Raw genomic sequence first — 21,933 nt, 5'->3', positions numbered from 1 at the left:
CACTCCTGGAATTTTTGTTTTGATGTGTTTCTGGCTTGAGGTTTTTTTTTTTTGTTTTGTGGGATTTTGTGGTTTTTTGTTGTTGTTGTTTGGGGTTTTTTTGGGGGGTGTTTTTTTGTTGTTGTTGGGTTTTTTTGGTTTTTTTTTGGTTTTTTTGTTTTTTTTTAATAATACCTTAATTCTAAACCACAAAGAAAAATTACTCTCAAGCCTGCTGGACAGGACAACTATCTGGCAGGACAGATACTGGGACTTCTGCTCCAATAAAAGTATTTAAATAGATCTTTAAAATACAGACAACTGTTACCAAGAGACGTGTCTAGAATATTCTCTCAGCATGAATACTTGTATCTCATTCTTTGGAGAACAAAATGTTAGTTGAAGTCCTCCCAGCAGGTGACTTGGAACTATAGGGTCTTGCATTTCACATGAATGCCTGAAGGGCTGAGTTAGGATGAAATGGGAACTGCTAGAATAGAAGAAACATAATTGTCAGATTTGTCAGTCGAACTCAACAGAAAATACATTGGTGAGGGAGTTCCTCCTAGAGAAAAAAATTATTTCTTATCAAATCCACAAATAGTTTTGAACTGCCTTTTCAGTAAGTATTTTCAAAGACCTGTCCAGTTGCAAATGAGTGCCTCACTGGCTTCAGGAAGCAGGAACCTCCACTGCTGGCAACAGACTCCTGCTATCTTCCACTACTGCACTCATGAATTCAGGGACAATATTTGCACTAATTTTGGAAGCACAGTCAGGCTCTTTGGACAAACCATGGAAGTCCTGTTAGAAGAACTGAGCATCAAAGAGTTTAGCTAATCAATATGCACCCACTAATGATCATAAAAGATACACTTCTCAGGACTTCCAAATGCACGTCCACATATACTTTTCAGAAGAAAAATAATGTGCTTTTCAGAAATATGGTCCAGATTAGATCCATGTTTCCACGGGCTGAATGTAATTTTCCTGAAAACAAAGGCAAAGGAGAAACGGAAAAGATGTACAGATTCCTGAGGAGTGTTTTCCTGTCCGAGGTATAAAAAGGCCCATGTTTTCAAATGAAAAACATAATCATCATTTAAGACTGCTCCATAAAAAGACAAGTATTATTTGTGTAGGCAGCCCTGGAAAAATGGTCATATATTGTGATACAAATGTCATAGGAATAATCAAAACAGGCAAAGTTTTATATGTACCTTCTGTATTAAACTACTATGAAAGCAGTGCTTGTGCAGATACCTACAGTTTGACTGTTCTGGCTGGCATGGGTAACAGGCTACACAAGCAAGGTAGCAAGGCCTTAAATGTAATTCTAATTACATTTAATTCTGCCCATTAAATCAGAACTATATTGTACCCTTTTAGTTACAAAGTGAGACAGTAAAATTATGATGTGCTTCAAAAACCTGCCCCATGGAACCACAAGACTTTAATGTGTAAAGCATTCAAAAGCATTTAAAACATTTAGAAAAAAAAACTCAACAGAACAATGTATTTAAGAAAATGTTTTAATTTTTCTTACTTTCTAGCAGGCATTTTCTCATGTGTCTGTTTAAATTCTAAACCAGCAATACAATTTACCCTATAGCCTTTTTGTCTGGAGGAAAAACAAAGTCAAGGAAAAATCTTGGAAAAGAAAAGCTTGAGAAGGTACCATTATTCTAAATAGGCTGTATTATTATTGCTTAAGTAAGATAATGAAACACTTAGGATTGGAGGAATGGAAGCTGGCAGTTTACACTTGGCATTTCCTCTCAGGTTTTCTCCTTCCTGCACACGACATGCCCCCTTGTGGGGAGAGGTTCAGGCCCACAAACCACTGGCCTTCAATGACAGGTTTTTATTGGGCAAAAAGACAGGTGTTAACAAAAAAGCCTTTTGCTTCTAAATTTCTCACTTTTCTATCCCTCCTTAGATATGTGGTGCTCAGTGTACTTGGCATGGATCTCTCCTTTGGGTTGTGGGGAGGATGAAGGAAAGCAGCAAGCTGTAAGGCTCCTGAAGAGATGACACCAGGTGACTAGCACAGTAATAACAGTGTGGAACTGGTTCCCTTCAACCATGTCAAAGACATAAGTTTCAGCACCCTCATGGAGCAGAGGAAAGCTGTCTTAAAGAAAGCACTGCATGAAAGTTTGCTTGTGACAAGAGTAAGAGGATGCAATTCCTGGATATAAAGGACATCCTGCAAGTCACAGGCATGATCACTGTAGGAATCTCTGCACTGAACTATTGACAGGTTCTTCACTCATGTCTTAACTCATGCTATGGTAATACTGAAATAGTTCTGAAAGTATCTTCAGGCTCATATTAAAAGCCTTTTTGTCCTTTCTTGTAAAGCTGATCTGGCCATCACAATGCAGTTACCTGTATGATGTCCTTGCCCATACCTTAAATTAACTTTATTTATTAAAAATAGTCACTTCAAAATGCCAAAAATTCAGGTAATGTGGATCATAAACATCCACTTAACTGTTACTATCATGACAGATCTTCAAGTAGTGTAGCAACTCCACTGGAGTTATGAAAACCGAGGCTATTATATTGCATTCAGTGTGAACACAGGGTGAAGAATACCAAACAATGATACCTTGTGGTTATTAAACACAGGGTGATAGTCTTCTTCCTCCCTTCAATATAGGAAGCATATTAATTTTCACATATGAGAGGTAAGCAAATGAACTGTTTCCCCAAAACAGGTAATAGGCTGATAAAACAAACAAATGATCTTTTGTTAGAAGTACAAGATAAATACAAGCACACTGAAGCATAGAGTCTGGTAAAGTGACAGGAGGCTGCTCCACTCTGCTACAGAGAGGACAGAGAAAGGGCACCCAAAGTGCAACATGAATGGACAGGAAGGAAGATGGCAAGGAAAGAGAAGGGAGGAAGTCTGTGCTAACAATGCTTCTATCTGAGACATTAGTGTAAGACACGACAAAATAAACATGGTAATTTCTAGATTCGCCTGACACACAATAACCTCTCTTGCAGCAAGGTTCTTTCTGCCTCAAATTCTAGAACCCCAAGATTGATCCTCCTTAAGAAAACTGTTTATCACTTCTGGCAGAAGGGGTTATTCTACACTGGTTTGTTCCTTATACCTCAGTACACACCAAAGTCCTGTTTCTTATCTCTGTGGATACATCTGTCTGCTTTGTGGATGCAGACATAAGCAAACTGGAATTGGAGTATGCAGTAAGTTGCCTTCTGGGTGCTGATCCTCACAGCACTCTACAGCGAAATTCTCTCCACTTGACCTGGTGTGGAATCTTCTCTTGAAATGAGAAACTACATAGCACATCAAATAAAACTTGAAAAATGAGTGAGTTGTCTTGAGACAATAGACATGCTTCTCACTTTGTGATTTCTATTTCCTTTCAGTTCCATGTAAGACGATTCAGCACTTGAAATACCTGAGAACTGTAAAAGCATTGCAATGTTCATGTCTCTTGCAGTTGACTAACGAAATAAGAATTTTAAAGTCAGTTCTTGGAAGGATTCTGCTCTCTTGTTCTATTATTACATAACAAATTGTATACAAATGGTATTAGCTTTGTGTCAGAAATAAATTTGGGTAGAATCTCAAGCCTTCCACTGAATCATCTCTGCAAAGATGGCCCATCTTTTCAGCAAGAAGCAGCCTAGAGAAAGCAAAAGAAGATGTCCTGTATTACTTGAGGACAACATGATAACTAAAGTATTAAACACAACAATTATTACTTACCTTTCTTTGGCTAAGAGAACAGACATCCCCACCAGCTTAGCAAACTCATCAGCTGTGAGAGAACCCTTTTCAGATACCTATCAAAGACCAAATACACAAATAAGCAAAATATGGCATTAGAAGAACAATGAAGTTCTCTCAGCTACTGAATCAGGTCTAGCCTTGTGATGTGATAAATTGGTAGCAAATCCCTTGAGAAGAGAATTAATCTGTTTGCTTTTTTAAAAGTACAACTAATTATGAGTATTTCCCCTTAAAAACATCTGTGTCCTGGGAAAATTGCTAGAGTACAAAAAAGCAAGAGAGAAAAGAGTTAAATCTGTAAAAAATCATATGGTGCACATTCCTTTGGATTTTTTTTTTAAAGATGCCTTGAAACCAAATGAACTGAAAAATTAGAATAGCTCAGACAGCACAACACAGTCTCCATGAGTATTTACATAGCAGAACTATTCTAAGTGATTCTGCAAACACTGAAGCCTAAAGGAGGAAATAAAAGACCTGTTCAGGGCAGCTCATCAATGTAGAAATATGTCATCTCAGGTGTAAGAGAAGAATTTGAGTTTTATGGCATTTAAAATACACCCACTGCCTACAGGAAAATCCCCAGACCTTAGTACTTCACATTATGGCATACTAGAGGAGTAACTAAAAGCCACCATCACATTCAGCTGACACAAAAGACAGGTTCACTCTTGGGTCTGAAACCTTTGGCCCTTTTGTCTCAACCATGCTACTTAATAAAATGAAACCCTCTCACACACATTGGACATGTGTACTAGATAAAATACTAGATAAATACTACATATGAAGTCTAGACTTATTGTTGCATTGAATTCCCCAGATATACATGTTTTATTGCCTAAAAATTAATAATCCTTCCATTTCTCCATTGCTTTAGATTCAAGCAAAGTTGTAAATCCGGATGTAGTTGCCATTTCCTGCTTTCCACATAACTGGGTGGGGAGTGGTCTATTCTGCATCATACTCAGCAGTAGTCCTTTTACAAAAACTCAGATTAAATCAGTCCTAACATGAGATTTTCAGAGGCTAAGAGATCAAATCTGTGCAATGGACGTCAGCTATACAATGGGTGATTAATTATCTTTCCTCCCCAAACCACTACGCTCATCAAGGGTGATGTCGGATTCCTTTGATGTCCGTGTCATTTCCTGTCTTCACCAGCCATTCACAACCACATCTCTCTCCTGCCTGAAACCCTATGGCTTCCTTTCCTCCTCAGAACTTAATGCATAATGTGCAGTAACGTTGAAGTAAGGGTGCTTTTGGCCACAAGTCTGATCTCATTTTCCCTTTTCCATACAGGCTAGTCTTCCTCAGTTGAAGCCTCTCCCTTCCATTCTTCTATGGAGCCAATGTCTCATATTATGAAAATAACAGAAAAAAGGCACCTATTAATAAATCCACCACCTGCTATTTTTGCAGTTGACCTCCCTTGTTATCAAGAAAGACTTTTCCTTTCATTTCAAAGACATAAGCACTCTCACTGAAGACAAAAAAAAACCATTAGAAACCAAAAGTAATCAGAAAAAAGCACTAAAATGGTCTTGGTATTTTTCTATACATTTAAGAAAATAAACTGAAAATATTAATGTATACTGAAAGACTTAAGCATTTTAGTGTTGTTGATTTTGAATGGAATCTTTTAAATGACTGTAAACATTTATCTATTCCTCTTATCTAAAAGTCTTTCTGATGAGCGAAAGCTGTAAGGTGACAATCATGCAAAACACACTGAGCAGTCTACCTTGTGTCAAGTGAGGAAGTGTCTGTGATAGCTCTACTTTTTCTTGACTGCCCCCTCTTTGACCTTGATGTTTAACTTTGGATACACTGGATCGGCCTTTTCTCAAATGTATGAAAATCAAAAAATTACATTCCATTCAGAAAGACATGGGAAAATGTAATAAATAATGGGATAACAGGACTGTAAAGCAAGACCACAAAGGTTTATGACACTGAGCAATTCATACTATCTTTTTCCCTGGCTTAATTCTATACACACTACTCTCCTACTGAGTGCTCTTCAGAGCAGCAAACCTGGTACACATACAATGTACTGTTCTATGAAATAAACCCAAACCAAACACATATCAACATTTAAGAGCTGTTTCCACTGCCTTCAAGCAGTACTGTGTCTCAAGTCCACTTCAGACTTCTGTTAAATTAGGTGCTCAATAAATGCCATGAATTTCAGCCTACAGTGCAAAAGATTTAGAGGAAGGCTGAAGGTTAATGAAGTTTGAAAAGAGATAGAAAAGTGATTTATTCCTTAAAGAGAAAATAATGACTAAGATTATTGCCTGCACAGAACTTTGAAGTTCAGAAGTGCTATTTAAATATTTCTCTTAGAAGATACGAAGTGGAATGCTTTGTATTTTGAAACCTCAAGAGGAAATCCCATACCTCAAGTTTTTTACCTAATGTGTTTAAATTTTTCTAGCATGGTCAGAACACTGAAGGAAATGAAGTACGCTTACTGTCTCTAACGCAGCAGCTACCATTTCCTCTTCATTATGAGACTGGAGTTCAATCACCATCACACCACTATCAAATATCCGAAGCCTAAATTCAAAAAAGAGAGGCAAAGTAACTAAAAACCTTGTGCACATCACTGACGGTCATGTTTCTAATGCATCCACATCTATAACCACTTTACAAAAGGGGAAAAAAATCTCCCCAAACCCAAGCAAGCTCTCTAAGATGAACTTAGCTTAACAGCATATGCAAAATCTGAAGAGACAGAAAAGAGCAGAGCACATGTCTGGTCTTGGTTAAACCCTTTTCCAGTGAGAAAAAATTCCAAGTGAAAAAAGAACATCCTCCTAGCTAAAAATTAATGTTTTAATGTAGAGTGAATGTTGGTGCATATGGCAGCATTCTTTGAACAAAGAATGATTTTGTTAAAATATCCACAACAGCCACCAAAAAAATCTATTTCAAGTAAAAATGAAATCATAATGGTCTGACCTGTGAGTGCCATGCTTTATAAATAAATCTGTAAAGCTCTTACCTTAGTGGTAATTTCAGTGATTCCAGCATTTTACAAGCATTTACTAAATCTTCTGGTGACAGCAGCTATTAAAATAGTAAAACATATTTATTCACAGCTTGCATTTCAGGTTTATAGTATAACATCAATACAAACAAAGTTTTAGTAGCTGAAGCTATAATGTACATCAAGCTACACTTATTGTTAATTCTTTTTCCTTTCTATTGTGCAGTCTATTTTCTTGGCTTCTATGCTCTTTTCTGTTCCCTTACTATGTATTCTATAATAATCTTCCTTGCCTTGTTTACAGAAAGAATTGCTGTTATTTTGTTAAAAAAATTCCCAGAACATTCACCATTCTTTAGTAGTCTCTGACCTTTAAGTTTTGTTTCCAGATAAGTATGTATTTTCCCTTTTACATGGTATCATAAAAAGCAGCATACATTATTACTACTTGTAAAGGACACAAATATTATAAAGAAAAAATGAGAAGGAGAAAGGTAAAACCCCTCTAATTTTAATAAAGAGCTGATCACATTGTGTTGCAGACAAGTAGAATGAGCCATTGGTAGCGAACATTTTTGCACTTTAATTTCCTTACGACTGAAGTCCTGTTACAACACAGTGACCCAGAGCAGTGCCTCACCTCTAGCCCTCGAGCACGATTCACCAGGCAGTACACTTCTGTCAGAGACATGATCCCCCCTCGCTCCTGTGGGAACGAGCACAAGACTGGTGAGAGAAACAGCATTAGCCCAGGAAACTCAGTCTCTGCTTGCAGGTGGCTGATTAAACAGGTGAGACAGAGGGGCTAAATGATGGGCCCTTATGGGAAAAAACTAAAGGGGCAAGTTGTACCTCTCACTAATCATTTAAAATGCAAAATAGTGACACTACACCCAAGGACTGTGAATTACTTTAATTTTAAACCAGAGAATAAATCACAGGAACAAGGAATTTCAATATATTAATCTATCAATCAATTTACTGTTTTTACTTTTCAGAAAAACTCAGTTTTCCATTCTGATCACAACAGGTAGCACATACCTTTTACAAAAATACTGTAGTATATATGCTTTATTTAGGAATAACATAGCCTTATAAGTTGCAATATTCAATTTAACTTTTTGGTGAGAAACCTGTAATCTGTAATACTTTATTAAATATAAAGTATTTATATTAAATAAATTAAATATTTAATAAATTAAATTAAAACAAGAGATATTACTATGGGCTGGTAATCTACTTAACAATTCTCTCTTATATTTGCAAAATATATAAATTTCAAGCAGTTTAAAAAGACTCATTACTTTTATTTTCAGTCAATGTCATGTCACTCTTTCTTTAAAAAAAGAAATATTCTGCAGTAAGGGATAAATACAGGGCTCTTCAAATACAAGAAAGACCACTTGAGTAATTTTCTAAATCTCATCAACATTTTGCAAATCAGAAGTTGATGCCATTAGTCCAAAGAAAGAAATCATACTAAACTTTTTTATTCAAAAAGGCAATATATATTTCTCCCCTTGAATAGGAGGTTGTGCTGCTAAATCTGCTTTAAAAAGAGGTAGACTACTACAGCCAAAACACACTTACATCAAAATTCAGCAAGACATGGAAAATGCTGGTGCAAGATGTGGTGCTTTACCTCTAAGGGAGTCTGCAGGATTCCAGCCAGTTGCTTTGCTAGCTGCATGTGGTACTGTGTACCAGATCCATATGTTTCCCTCGTAACTGGATTAGCTATACCCATACTCAGTAGGTAGGACTTGAACCTAATGGTCTGAACAAGCAAACAAACAAATAAATTTAAAAGTACATCAGCTAATGAGTGATTCCGGTTTTTAAAAATCTTTAAAAAATTTTATTACTACAACACAGTTTTGGTGAATCAATCCCTCAGTTTACTACCAATAAAGTCAATTACTAGGCAAAGAGAAGGCAAGACTTTATACCATTTGTTTTTGACCAGCACAGGTAAAAAAATAGAAACATTTATATAAAAGCAGTAAAATCATTGCTTTTAAAAAGAGTTAAAATAAAAACTAACACTAAGCAAGTAAATTCTACACCAAGTATAAGGGACTAAGTGCAACAAAACCAACCAGCAAGGGTTTTTATTAACACTATATTAAATTTTAACAGGTAGCTTTTTGCTTTTCATAGGAACATTTTTGTAGAATTTAAAAACAAAATTAATTTACCTCATCCTCAGTGATGTCACCTTGTTTTTCTTTAATCTTGTTGGCTATTGACTTGGACAACTCCACCATTTCCTTAGCCTATCAAGAAACATACACAGATAAGTCAACTTCCAGTGCAAGAGAAAAAAGTGTGCTTAGAACTGAGAAAACAAGCCTAAGTCTACTTGGCCAAGTGACACATGCCATTCATCCATACCTTCTCCATTAGTTTGCTAAGGTCCTCAAAAGCCTGAAATGAAAAGCAGACAATGCAGATCAGTATAATAACAGCATTCAGTTTTATGAACACAGGGAGATGCCTTTGTCCACCTACCCAAGCTATTCCTAAGAGCTGCTACCCCTTTGGATGAGTATGCTACAATATGAGATACCACACCTTATTTGTTGATACAGCTGTTTTACAGCATGTCTTATAATTAAAATAAACAACAAACAACGAAGAAGAGAATCAAACAATCACATACTTTTCCAGTATATGACCAGAATTTCAGTATGATTTATGATGTCCATGGATAAGAAAGGACAATGAGATACTGAGTCCAAGAAAAGATTAAACTGTCCAAGTTTATTATGATCTCTGTAAGGTGGGGGAAGGTTTCTGGGTGGTAATGTTGCTGTTTTATTCCAACAATCATTAACCCTCTCTCAAGGAGATCTGCTGTTTCTGGCCAGCTGCAAGCCAGCTGTAAAGCTACAGATGTACTCCTCCTGACAAGAAAACTTTACTTGAATCAGTGAATGTTACTTAATTAGTAAGAAACACTCATTTCAAATGAGCAAGAAAGAGGATATCTGAGGGACAAAACCTCTGAAATGTGTGGCAACATCTCTTCATTTAAGTACCCCAATAAAATGCTATGGTCTCAAATACAACAACTCTGCAACCACCCACAAAGAGTTTTTAGGCTTAAATAAATTATACTTTAAAAACAGCTGAAAGTATACTGAAATTCCAAACTTTTAGTAATGATAAACTAGCATTAAAAAAAGTTTAAAAAAAAGAGAGCTAGCAACTCCATTAATGCAACTATATTAAAAAGCAACTTTTTTTTCTTCCACCCTCATCAACACACATTCATTCAGCCTCTTCACTAGTCTCAAATACATGACAACATGTCCAGACGATCAAGCTTTTCAAACAATCTTTTTTTGAACAACTGGTATGAAAAAAATCCCTGAACTTTTTCATTTCAAGTTTGCCTGACAGCAGCACCAAAGCTGCTGTCAGGCAAAGCCCTCCAGCCACAAGTAAAGAAGGTTCAGTTACACTGCCAAATGGCCAGAGAGACATCTTGCCTACAGCTTCTAGTCACTGCCTCTACGTCATTTTTGCCTTACTCCTACTAATCCCCCACTAGAAAGACAAACTTTAGCAGTGTTTTGGCAGGAAGATCCCACTGTTCCCATATACATTTATGCATTAGCTTATTGGTCAGAGATTTAACATTGAAAGAACAAAAGGAGATGCCTCTAGAAAGAGACAGGGTTTGCTTTACACCTCCTGATAGTGCCAATGCTTCTCCACTGACTGGACAAGTTTAGTCCCCTAATACTGGGTACCTAAATTAGATATCCAAAATTAGGTGGTCCACAGGGAGAAAAGAAAATATGCCACTGTATAACAATAATTTACCACTAAGAAAACAAAAGATTCTATTTGGAATACTTCTTACTGCCTAATCTGCCAAACTGAATAACTTACAATAGATTTCCCAATCTCTAGTGTAAATCAAAGTCCTGCTACTCTACTTGTATATGATATCAACAATAAGTTTTCTGACAGGGCTTTTCCCAGCTTACTTCTAATCTCTATACCTGCATGAAAACAACATTCATCAAAAGAACCCCTGATTTAGCTAAATAAACAGTATGCTGTGTCTAACTCCTCCTCTGCCTGACTCACCCAGGGCAGGCCTGGAAACAAAGGGGAATGTGCACACACCTAACAGGAACTTCCTCAGATAAACAAAAGGCTAAAGAACTGGATTCTTATCAGCACTGAACAGCACATGCAGGAAGCCTTTTCCTGGAAGCCAGGGCACCATTTTTTAAATTAAGTCATTTATAACATTTAAAGCTGGAGGAAGGCAGGATTTTACAAGTCATGGTTTTCCTCTACTCATACAACATGTATAAATGGATTTCTTTTACTCTCTGCAAAGCTACTAAAGGAAAAAATATGCAGACAATGCCTTTTGAACGATATACCCACGCATGTAACCACAATACCTTTTGAACTACACACAAAACTTCATTCAGTACATTCCTCACAGACAGAAACCAAGAAAGTTTAATGCTCCCAGTATCCGAAACAGCACGTGGCCTGCAAAGGCACTTTAATTTTCATAAGTTTTAGAGTAGGGAATGCCTTTTTCTTGTGGCACACTGAATCCCATAAAGCTTTGCCACAAGAACAAATTTGCTGCATGTAGTTTATGAGTACTTTTGTATCAATCTCTGCTACCAAGACAAACTCAGACTATTTTTGAGGGTATTGCTCCTTAGGTATATAGGAAGAAATTAAATGCCTCCACTGTCCATCAGTATTGATACCTGGAATTCAACTACTGTGCTGGTTCTATGGAAAAGAATGGTCTCCATCTAGGCCAGGTGTTTTGGAAAATACTTGTAATATCTTGTCAATGCCTGGACTGCAAATCATTTTACTGTAATTATAAGCCTAAATGTAACATCTAAAAACTTGACTATAAGAAGAAAATCTAGCTTCATCACATTTATATGCACACACTTGGATCAGCATATTCTGCTTAATATCTATTCAATTTTTAATTGAAACCAAAATTAGTTTAGTAAATACACACTGTTAGTTTCAAAGAACAATCTTCTTGAAAGGAATTGTTTAAATGAAGTACCTTTACATGTACTGGTAAGCAAGTTAAACAAAATAAATAACTGCACACTATACACTCTTAATTCACACTTCGCAACAAAAACAGTAAATAGTCTCAGCTGTCCCTAAAAGAAAGTGTGAATGAATGTAAATTGTTCAGACAGATGGCTGACCTTGAAACTTCAAAAGTACCTACCTCGGAAATGTTTTTGTCAGTTTCTTTTCTTTTTTCTTCTAATTTCCTTTCAATACCTACAATTCCTACAGCCCTTATTCTTCCTGCCTAGAAAAAAAAATAAAAGAAACAAGGAAAGAATCAAAATAGGAAATGCTAAGTTTTTCATTTGCCTCACTGGGAAAATTAGAGGACTGGAAATATTCCCCCAAACAGCAGATATCATTCATACAATATTTCATACATTTCTTCACAGTAATTTTCTAACCATTGTTAAAAAATAAGAAATGTGAACCATGTATGAATTTGCTGTACTAGACAAGTAATGCTATTGATAGTATATTTGAAGCTATTAATATGGCTTAATATCCAGACTAAGTATTCAAGCTCATCTCAATTCTAGCCTCTCAAGTCCATGTGAACATCCATACTAGAGCCTGAAAATGCCTGAGTGTATTACTTCAAGAAATCCAGCCTGAAGAAACAGAAACATAGAAACACAATGCTAAGTATAGTCTAATTTACCTTCCTCAGAGGTATTAGAATGTGGGTGATTGTGAAACTTTTACCAGATGCCAAATGTGTTCTAGAAAGGTTGGTACCTCAGTGGCAGCAGTGCCAGGCCTCTCATCTCTGACTGCAAAGTTTAGCACTGGCGTTAAACAGTTGCCATGACTTAAGTAGAGGTAAGGCATTTTGATTAGATTCTTCATGTATTACTCCAAATGCAGCTGTCCATATAGGCACTACATTTACCACAGGGAACTACATGATTTCATATTGAACAATTTTTAAATCATCCTATTGTACTCATACAATACTATATATTCATATATTCAGCACATTAATATATAGAAATAACAGCTACATGTTTATCAGAGTTAGTAACTTAGAAGTATGTAGGCAAATAAAAGTTATCTAACATATGACATTCCCCTAACAACTGTCCTTTTAGAACACACATTTAAATCGAACATATATCTGTTTCAAAGAGTTATATAAAAGTCATACGTTATATATGACTTTATATATTTGACTTCCAGCCACAAAAATTAAACCAGGAATCACATAAAGACAAAAAATTTTCCAGCATCATTGGACCTCACGTGCTGAATAAAAGTATACGCAAATAAATATTGTATTTGCACAATTGTGTGTGTGTCTTAATTAAAGCAAACAAAAAAAAGGATCCCATTATCTAAGCATACTCAAGAAAGAGAGGCAACCATGTTCTATCTAGGTGAAAAATGCAAAGGAAAAGCTAACTCATGCCAGTGAAAAAACAGGCACACTAAAGCTGAATTCCTGCCCATGGTGGTGGTTAGAGTCACATGCTGGATGTGGTATATGGGGGTGGCAGTAAGAGATTACACACAGATCCTGCTCAGAGGCTCTGCACATACCTGTGAATCCTTGTTAACTTGCATGGCCTGACCAGTGGGCAAGCTCTCCCATCTCCTGTGTGTGATTTCTTCTGATAATCGTCTGTAGAACTGCCAACATTAAACAGTGACAACAGACATGTCATTAACTGTGCAGAGTACCTCTGTGTGTTTTTAGCATCTTGGTGATGACATAAACTTCACAATGTATGGAGACAAAACACGAGTTAAAGCAAACAAAAAAAAGGATCCCATTATCTAAGCATACTCAAGAAAGAGAGGCAACCATGTTCTATCTAGGTGAAAAATGCAAAGGAAAAGCTAACTTATGCCAGTGAAAAAACAGGCACACTAAAGCTGAATTCCTGCCCATGGTGTTGGTTAGAGTCACATGCTGGATGTGGTATATGGGGGTGGCAGTAAGAGATTACACACAGATCCTGCTCAGAGGCTCTGCACATACCTGTGAATCCTTGTTAACTTGCATGGCCTGACCAGTGGGCAAGCTCTCCCATCTCCTGTGTGTGATTTCTTCTGATAATCGTCTGTAGAACTGCCAACATTAAACAGTGACAACAGACATGTCATTAACTGTGCAGAGTACCTCTGTGTGTTTTTAGCATCTTTGTGATGACATAAACTTCAAAACATATGGAGACAAAACATGATAACGCCTACACAACTCATTATATGGTAATTCTTAATGTCCAGTCTTCAAAAGTATTCACATTAGAAGAGAAGCCATGTAGTCACTAAGTACTTCTGATGTAAAATATTTCTTCAGATATTCAAAATGTCCCAAACCATGTTAATTAAATGTTGAGGTATACTCAAGGCACGTTTTTAAAGGAAGGAAAGTTGAGCAACCCAATTGCTATTGATCTGCTAATTCAACAATAGAAAACAACCACAGAGATCAATTACACCGATTTGTTTATTGCTAATACCAGAAGGTGGCATTAGTTAACACTGTGTCCCACTGACCAATATCCAGAAAGAAAATCCATTCCACCCTTTTCATTGTTCAGGTTCACAGAAAAGCATTCTGAAGTCATAAAGAAAGGCTGGAGTTTAGTTGATGTGCTAGGCAACCAGTAAGCAGAGTAAGTTTGATTTTCAGATACAACATTAAAATAAATATGATTATGACTGTCAAAAACACACATTTATACTATGCATAAACCCACAATCATCATAACCTGAAAACTGCTCACAAAGAAATGAAAGTGAGTCTGATCAAGCACATGCATTTTCAAGACATTTCTAACTAATTTGAGCTGCAAATCTTATTTTCTGCAGTGAACAGGTACCGCTTTTTCCACGGTACCAAGTTAAAGTTCTCAGACTCGTCAAATGTGGATCTTCCACTGTGAAATGTCTTTACAGAGTGCAATTTCTTAGGTTTTTAGGATGAGCTTTCTTCTAAGAATATATTACATTTTTCTTAGAATGCTCAAAGCCTTTGAGATCTGGTGTAGGTTAAAAAAAATTATACAGTGTAAAATGAACACAATTTCTGACGCAACAAAAGGCATTCAGCAATAAAATTAGAGAAATAATTAGGAATAAGTTGTATGATTTCTGTTCAATAGAGGGTTAGGTACAAAGAAATATCTTTTACTGTTAAAAGACAGTTACTGTTTACATTTAACAGATTTCAGAGATGTCATTTTGGAAAATCCCGTGTTCAATTTAGTAGAGTAGCAAAGGAAGTATAAGATTATACCAAACACCCTAAAATAAGAACTAGCCTAGTAATGCCTCTTGACATTTTTGGGACTCTATTTGCAGTATTCATTGAAAGTATAGAACATGGGAGGCTCATAATGTTTGTCTCCCAAAAGGATGTATTGAAAAAGCTCCACCTCAAAAGTAAACATGGAAAGATCATGGAAAATTATCACTAACACAGCAAGAGGAGAAAAGCATGTCCAAAAACCTGATTGTGCCTGGCATCCATGGCACAAGACTTACCTCAATCTGCCCATGTTCTTTGAAAGAAAGCTTGACGTAGGAATATTTGCTGCTTTGGAATGGACCAGGCTCTTTGTTTGAAGAAGCAGGATGAAGATGAACTACTATTTTGGCACTATGGAAAAGGTAAAGGAAAAAGGAAGAGATTTCTGTAATATTTAAATAAATTATTTCTACATCAAAGTTAACCATTTCATCAAAATCTCTGTTAACTATCTCACATAAGAGCTACAGATCATCAAAGAATGCTTTATATTTATGCATCAACATTAAAAATATTTTGATGAAGTAGATCTTGCATAAAAACTACAACAGCCTCTAAAGCACAAACATCTTACAAATTTAAAATGTACCTACCATCAATTCTTTAGAAATGAACACAACAAATTTTAAAAATTCAAGCAATAATTTTCAAAAACCTTTTAGTTAGGATAAAAAATGATTGCCAAGTTGTCATTTAATTTAGCATTAGTTATTGCAGGTCAAAAGCTAAAATACACTACCTTTGACACAGGAAAACAAAAGGTCTCAATGTTACGTGTAACCTGTCCCACTTCTACGTGTCACTTATGGACACTGTGTGTGAACTTATCCAAAACCAACATTCAAAGTCAACATGCATGAAAATAACAGTCTAAAAGGACACCTACTACCAAAACAAACCTTGGGAGACCATGACTTTAGGAAAATTAACAGACTGCTATCACAACATGACAGCAAGTCCTCCATTCCCATCTCATTCTACTGATATTCTTTGCTTACTTCTCCAGCATCAGTGAACGAACTGATTTCTTCTGCATACCTCCACCATATTACCTTGCCAATCTGACTGTAGGCTGCAAGCAGATGTTAATTGTGTATATATTTCTCCAGCCAAAATGTTTTCTCTCTTTAGAAACTTAAAATCAGAGAATTGTTTATGTCAGAAAAGACCTCTAAAATCATCAGTAGCGATTACAAGACAGTTAGTTAACAAATCACATCAGACATAACTGTCTTACACATTTGACCTCAATGGTCTTTGTGACTGTCAGTATGGGAACTTAAGATTGCAAAAGGAACATACCATGAATTAATCTATAGTACTGGGTACCTCACATAACATGCATGTGAAAGGATCCATCTGAAAAAGACAGTGAGGATGGCCATACCTCTTTCCTATCCCAGCTGCTTGCTCTTCAATAAATACAATCTGAGACAGAGGTACAGCAATGCAGCATTCCTGCAACAAATACCACAAACGCAGGTGAATTCAACCATATCCCATTTATTCACTTCCTAAACCCAAGTGTTCTCTTTCTCCATTTTATAAATAGTATGGATATCTTCAGGTGCTGCCTGAAGCACTTTATGTGAAATGTGATTGGTAACAACAGAAACAATGTATTACAGTGAAATATATGTAGAAAAATAACAAAAACCCCCGTAGTTAATTAAAAAATCTCAACAAACTTAAGTGTCCATGTATCAACTTTAAAAACCTCAAGCTAGATTCATAGAAGGGACTATGAGACTTAATAAATCTTTAGATCTAAGGTCAAAATTTAAAGACTAAAATTTCCACACCACTGCACCATATCTCTGTAGGTGCACAATACTCACAGGTTCCTGACATTTTTGCACTGATGTTACTTTGGGAGCTAAAAAAATACCCAAGCCCACCATTCTTTTTAAATGCTGAGTATCTAAAATCTACGCTATATTCTGAATGAGATAGGAATCTTTCCATCTATCCTACAGTGAAGGACTTATTCAGCAGTTGATGCATCTCACCACACATTTATTGGACTGTGCTTTAAACAAAACACAGAGCAAGAAACAAGGCTGTATCCATCTGTTGGAAACAAACCTATCCCAGGCTAAACTCCTTCTATATGCATTTGAGACAGAAGTTGCTATGGGAATGATTCAAAACATCTAATAAGGTGCCTGGTCTTGTTTTGGTGAACATCCTCTGAGGAACATCATCTCCCACACAACACCTCAGTGAGTGATAACAGTCACACAGAATGCAGGAAACACAGGTTGCATTCCCTCTCAGAACTTCTTTCTTCCACCTGCCACTGCCTAGCATCAGTTTACAACAGACACTGTTACAGGGCCCTCTCAATCCCTACTACCAAAACTGTTCTTCTTTCTATGGAGTAGTTAAATACCCATTAGATATGAGAGCAGGGAAGTATACATGCAGGAACTCCAACTAATAAGTAAATCTCTTATTGGGAAAAACCCTGGGTGGTACTTCCTTTGCTAAAAACTCTTAATGAGAGCTACCTAGGCTCTTCTATGACTCTAGTTTCTAAAGACATTACCAACAGTTAATGTCAGCCACAAAGTTCTGGACACTTTAAAAGACAGGCAATATTATGCTTCTGCTTAAAAGGGTTTTGAAAACGACAAAAAGAGTTCAACAATATATAGTATGTGCACTGTCAAAGTGACTGATTTGTTTATTTCCTAGACAGAAAGTTATGAACTTATTTTAAGTACAAGGACTTAGAATCACCCCTTCCTGATGAGAGAAGCTGGAGGAAGGGATACAAAACCAGAAATATGTTAAATATGCTGTGTGTTTATTTGAATTTTGTCTTCTAATGCCTCATGCTCACATTATGCATGATTTTGTAATTTAAAAATTTGTACAAATCTAGCTATGTAACAAACTACAGAAATCCTTTTTTTGTTTTTTAAACACTGTTTAACTGCAGATGACATGTAAAAACAGCAGCTATAGGACCCAGCCATCTGTTTCTGTAAGATATGTTAACCTAATGACATGTGCCCCATTAATTATTACACATTGCTGACACAATAAGGGAGTCTCTCTACAAATGTTTTCTAGGTGAGCTAGCTAAGGTTTCTAAGTCTGATGTTAAACCACAGCTGAGCTTAGACAACAGTTTACCAAGACAACAAAAGGGCACCATGCTCCCCATGTTTCTGTACTGAGAGCTTGAAAATGAATCAGCTTTATTTACCCTACTAACAAAGTTAATTATATCTCCCAGTCAGAACTGGGTAATTTTTGCCCATCTCTGGGCCACATTTCTGCTCCTTCTGTTAATCAAGCCTGAACTTTTCAGAATCTTTGTTGAGTTAAATTAGTTAAAATAAAATTATTTTTCTTCTGGTTCAAGGTTTTCCTCTGCTGACCTTGGAAGAGTACAATAAATCATATAGCCTAGGAGCAGATGAAGAAATCAGGGAAAAGAGACAAATGTAATCTTTTTGTTGGAAAGGAGAGCATGGCGATGCTGATGAAGAAATATAAAGAGTTTTAACACAGAGTTTAGCACATTATCTCATGTGATAATGGAATGACTGTGCAAAAAAACCCCATGTTAATTTATACAGAGCAGCTCATGGTCTGGACAATCAAGCCCTAACTTGTGTAACAGTAACCCTACCATGGGTAACAGCTCTTTAAACATTTTGAAAAAATGTGTATTAAAAATAGGTCTACAGTTCCTGCAAACAATCCCTAAAGAAAAAATCTTACTACTCTGTCAAATTAAGACCATCCTTGATGATACTGCCTTCAGAGTGCTCCTAGTAGGTCCCTGCTTTGAAGCAAGGATGTAATATTTGCTAGGGATCAGCCTTTGAATGTGAGAGGTGCTTCAGCTGCCCTTGCACAAAAGCCCAGTGGAATACAACTTGCTTTTGAAAAGTTGTCATCTAAATTGTGCTCTGTCTAAACTTTGACTTCCAGGGTTAAAATTACCAATTACTGTGTCCAAAACAAGCATAATCCAGCCTGAGGAAGACTTCTCCTCCAATTGCATCTGTGGAGTGGTGCCCATTGTCACAGTCTATGCTTAGAGCTTAATGTGTTTGTGGTCTCTTTCTCCCACTTCCAGCCTGCATTCCCAGGCTGTGGTTGATGACACAAAGCATCCAGCAGCTTTACTGCAGTTACCACACTGTAGTTCTGGCAGTGCCACTTAACCTGTGACCAGCTGTCCACAGCAGTACAATAAAAGTTCTGGCTGATTGAAGGGATGGTTCACAGCAGGAACAGGGAGCTGGGAGGGCAAGATGTGTGCAAAACAATACCACCACCAAACACATCCTATTATCAAATCATAGTCTGGGACTATATGGTGGGAGCACAATATATGGTGGGGCTTCAACTTGGACTTGAAACCAACAAGAAAGAAAAGTCTTTCCTAGACAAAGAGTACTTCATATCATGATTTGCCTGACACACTCAACTTCAGTTTAGAAATCAATGATTTTTAGTGCATGACACCAGGCTCTTCTCTCATTTATTTCTGTGCAGTAGGAAAGAAAAATTTATAGAATACATTCCTATCCCTTCTCATGTCTGCATGATTATTCTATAAAGTAGGACTGGGTGAAAGAACACTACATAATCTTCTTTCTGCTGAGAGCCAAAAAGTGGACTATAATTCTAAAACAAAACACACACAAAGACAGGAATAATCCCCTCTCCGTGTGCAGGCTTTTCATTGCAAGCTACTTGCTGTTTACTATGAAATTTACAACTGAATTACATACAGGAGCCAATGGTGGGACTTACATGATTCTTCTGATCCCTCCAGATCAGTCTGTGTGTGCTTAGCAGTAAAACTCCACTATCGAATTTTACCTGGGCAGGAAAAATAAAACAGATCAACAACACATTGAACCAGTAAGTTACATAAATACTGGTCTTGGAAACATTATACCTTACCACAACAGAGCAATCAGATTTAACAAGCCAGTATTTTGAGAACACTCCCTTTTTTCCAGAAAACAAAATACATAAAGTTTAGGAAACAACAGAGAAAAATAGTATAAAAGGATTAGATGGATAAACACAAACTTCCTTTTTCAAGTGCATAAACTTTCCCCTGGAAATCCTGAGGGATCCTCCCTCCATATACTCTGCAGGATATACTGAAGTTCTTAAATGCATTTTAAACAGGCCTATTGGCTTTGGAACATTCACAATATGCTGACAAAGAAGACAGAAGTTATGCAAAAAAGCAAAGCAACCTAATAAAAAGATGCTGCACACAGTCTGAAATCCTCCATCCTATCACAAAGGAGTATTGTTTCTATCTGTGCTGTTGTTGAAAAGTGCTTTACTTATCAGACAGCAAACAGTATCTGGAAAATCTGCATTAGCAAATTGCTTCCTACTTGTAAAATCAGAAGCACGTGTTCAGAGCTTTTTGTGATGGCATGCAATTACCACGGTGTAGAAAAATGGAGAGATCAAGAGTCAGTCCTGCAGTGAAGTGGAGCAATAAGCAGGATGGCTCAGAAGAGAGAAGAGGGTATGTCAGCACCCAGGCCGGCTCAGGTGTGAGTTGTGCATCATGGCCGGTACCACACCAGAGCCAGGCTCAGCCCCGCACAGGAGTGACAGCCCGAGCAGAGCGACACTGCCCACACACACCCTGTGGGTACCGACCCTCACCCCGTGTCACACACACTGTCCAAGGCCTTTCTCACAGAACCAATTAAGTTGGAAAAGTCCTCTGAGATCATTTGGTCCAACCTACGATCCAAAATCCCTACGTCAACCAGACCATGGCCTTGAGCACCATGTCTGCTCTTTCCTTAAACAGCTCCAGGGATGGTGTCTCCACCACCTCCCAGGGCAGTCCATTCCAATGTCTAATAACCATTTCTGTCAAGAAATTCTTCCTAATGGCCAACCTAAACTTCCCCTGGGCCAGCTTAAGGCTGCTTCCTCTTTTCCTGTCACCTGTTGCCTGGGAAAAGAGACCGACCCGGACCTGGCTCCACCCTTCTTTCAGGCAGCTGCAGAGAGCAACAAAGTCCCCCCAGAGCCTGCTCTTCTCCAGGCGAAAGAATCCCAGCCCTTTCAGCTGATCTTCCTATGAGCTGTGCTCCAGACCCTTCCGCAGCTCCGCTGCCCTGCCCTGGATCCGCTCCAGCCCTTCGATGTCTGTCTGTCCTGAGCGAAGGGGCCCGGAACTGAGCACAGGATTCGGGGCGCGGCCTCACCAGGGCTGAGTACAAGGGGACAATCCTTGCACAATCCTTACCACACCACTGCTGATACCGGCCAGGATGCCATTGGCCTTCTGGGCTACCTGGGCACACCGCTGGCTCACGTTCAGCTGCTGTCGACCAGCAGAGCCCCTGAAAGCCTACAGCTCCGCCCTGATCTCCCCACAGAGACAAACCCTGCCAGACCCTGGCGCAGAACGCGCTCCCACACCCCCGATCGATGCTCTACCTGCAGCCCAAGCCCCTCACACCCTTTGTGTCGCGTCCCTCGCCCAACACCGCCCGCACCCACAGCCCTGCCAGCCCTTTCCTGGGGCCCACCGCCGCGTCCTTTACCCTCCTCCCCCGCCCCGGCCGCGCCGCCAGGCCCCGCGCGGAGCGACTCCACCTCAAATCACCTTCTCCTCCCCATCGCTGAGGCGCACGCCGCGCTGCTGGATCACCAGCGTCTCTCCCAGCTCCAGCAGCCCGGTGGTCCACGAGAACCTGTCCATGGCCGCCCTTCCCCTCCCGCACCGGGCCGCGGCCGCTGGGCGTGCAGGGCCCGTGCGCGGCTGACCCACGCCCTCTAGCGGCGGCCCGGGGAGCGCCCGCCATGTTCTCGCCCGGGGAGCGG

At 38.2% G+C, this 21,933-nt stretch overlaps 1 protein-coding gene across 1 annotated transcript; it reads right to left on the bottom strand.

The window, feature by feature from the left end:
• Positions 1-1,495: 1,495 nt before the first annotated feature.
• Positions 1,496-21,919, bottom strand: VPS36 (vacuolar protein sorting 36 homolog). Its single transcript, XM_039716715.1, has 14 exons — positions 21,716-21,919; positions 19,873-19,941; positions 16,481-16,551; positions 15,330-15,444; positions 13,819-13,908; positions 11,995-12,081; positions 9,144-9,176; positions 8,948-9,025; positions 8,392-8,526; positions 7,390-7,455; positions 6,765-6,829; positions 6,232-6,316; positions 3,731-3,807; positions 1,496-3,647 (listed from the first exon to the last, which is right to left on the bottom strand). The coding sequence occupies exons 1-14, from the start codon at positions 21,809-21,811 to the stop codon at positions 3,554-3,556; spliced, it is 1,161 nt and encodes a 386-aa protein (XP_039572649.1). The 5' UTR covers positions 21,812-21,919; the 3' UTR covers positions 1,496-3,553.
• Positions 21,920-21,933: the final 14 nt, after the last annotated feature.

This window comes from Passer montanus, unplaced genomic scaffold (genome assembly GCF_014805655.1).
Source record: "Passer montanus isolate IOZ18808 unplaced genomic scaffold, ASM1480565v1 scaffold36, whole genome shotgun sequence".
Taxonomy (NCBI): Eukaryota; Metazoa; Chordata; class Aves; order Passeriformes; family Passeridae; genus Passer; species Passer montanus.
Note: the sequence above shows the minus strand (reverse complement) of the source record. Positions and strands in the feature narration are given on the sequence as shown.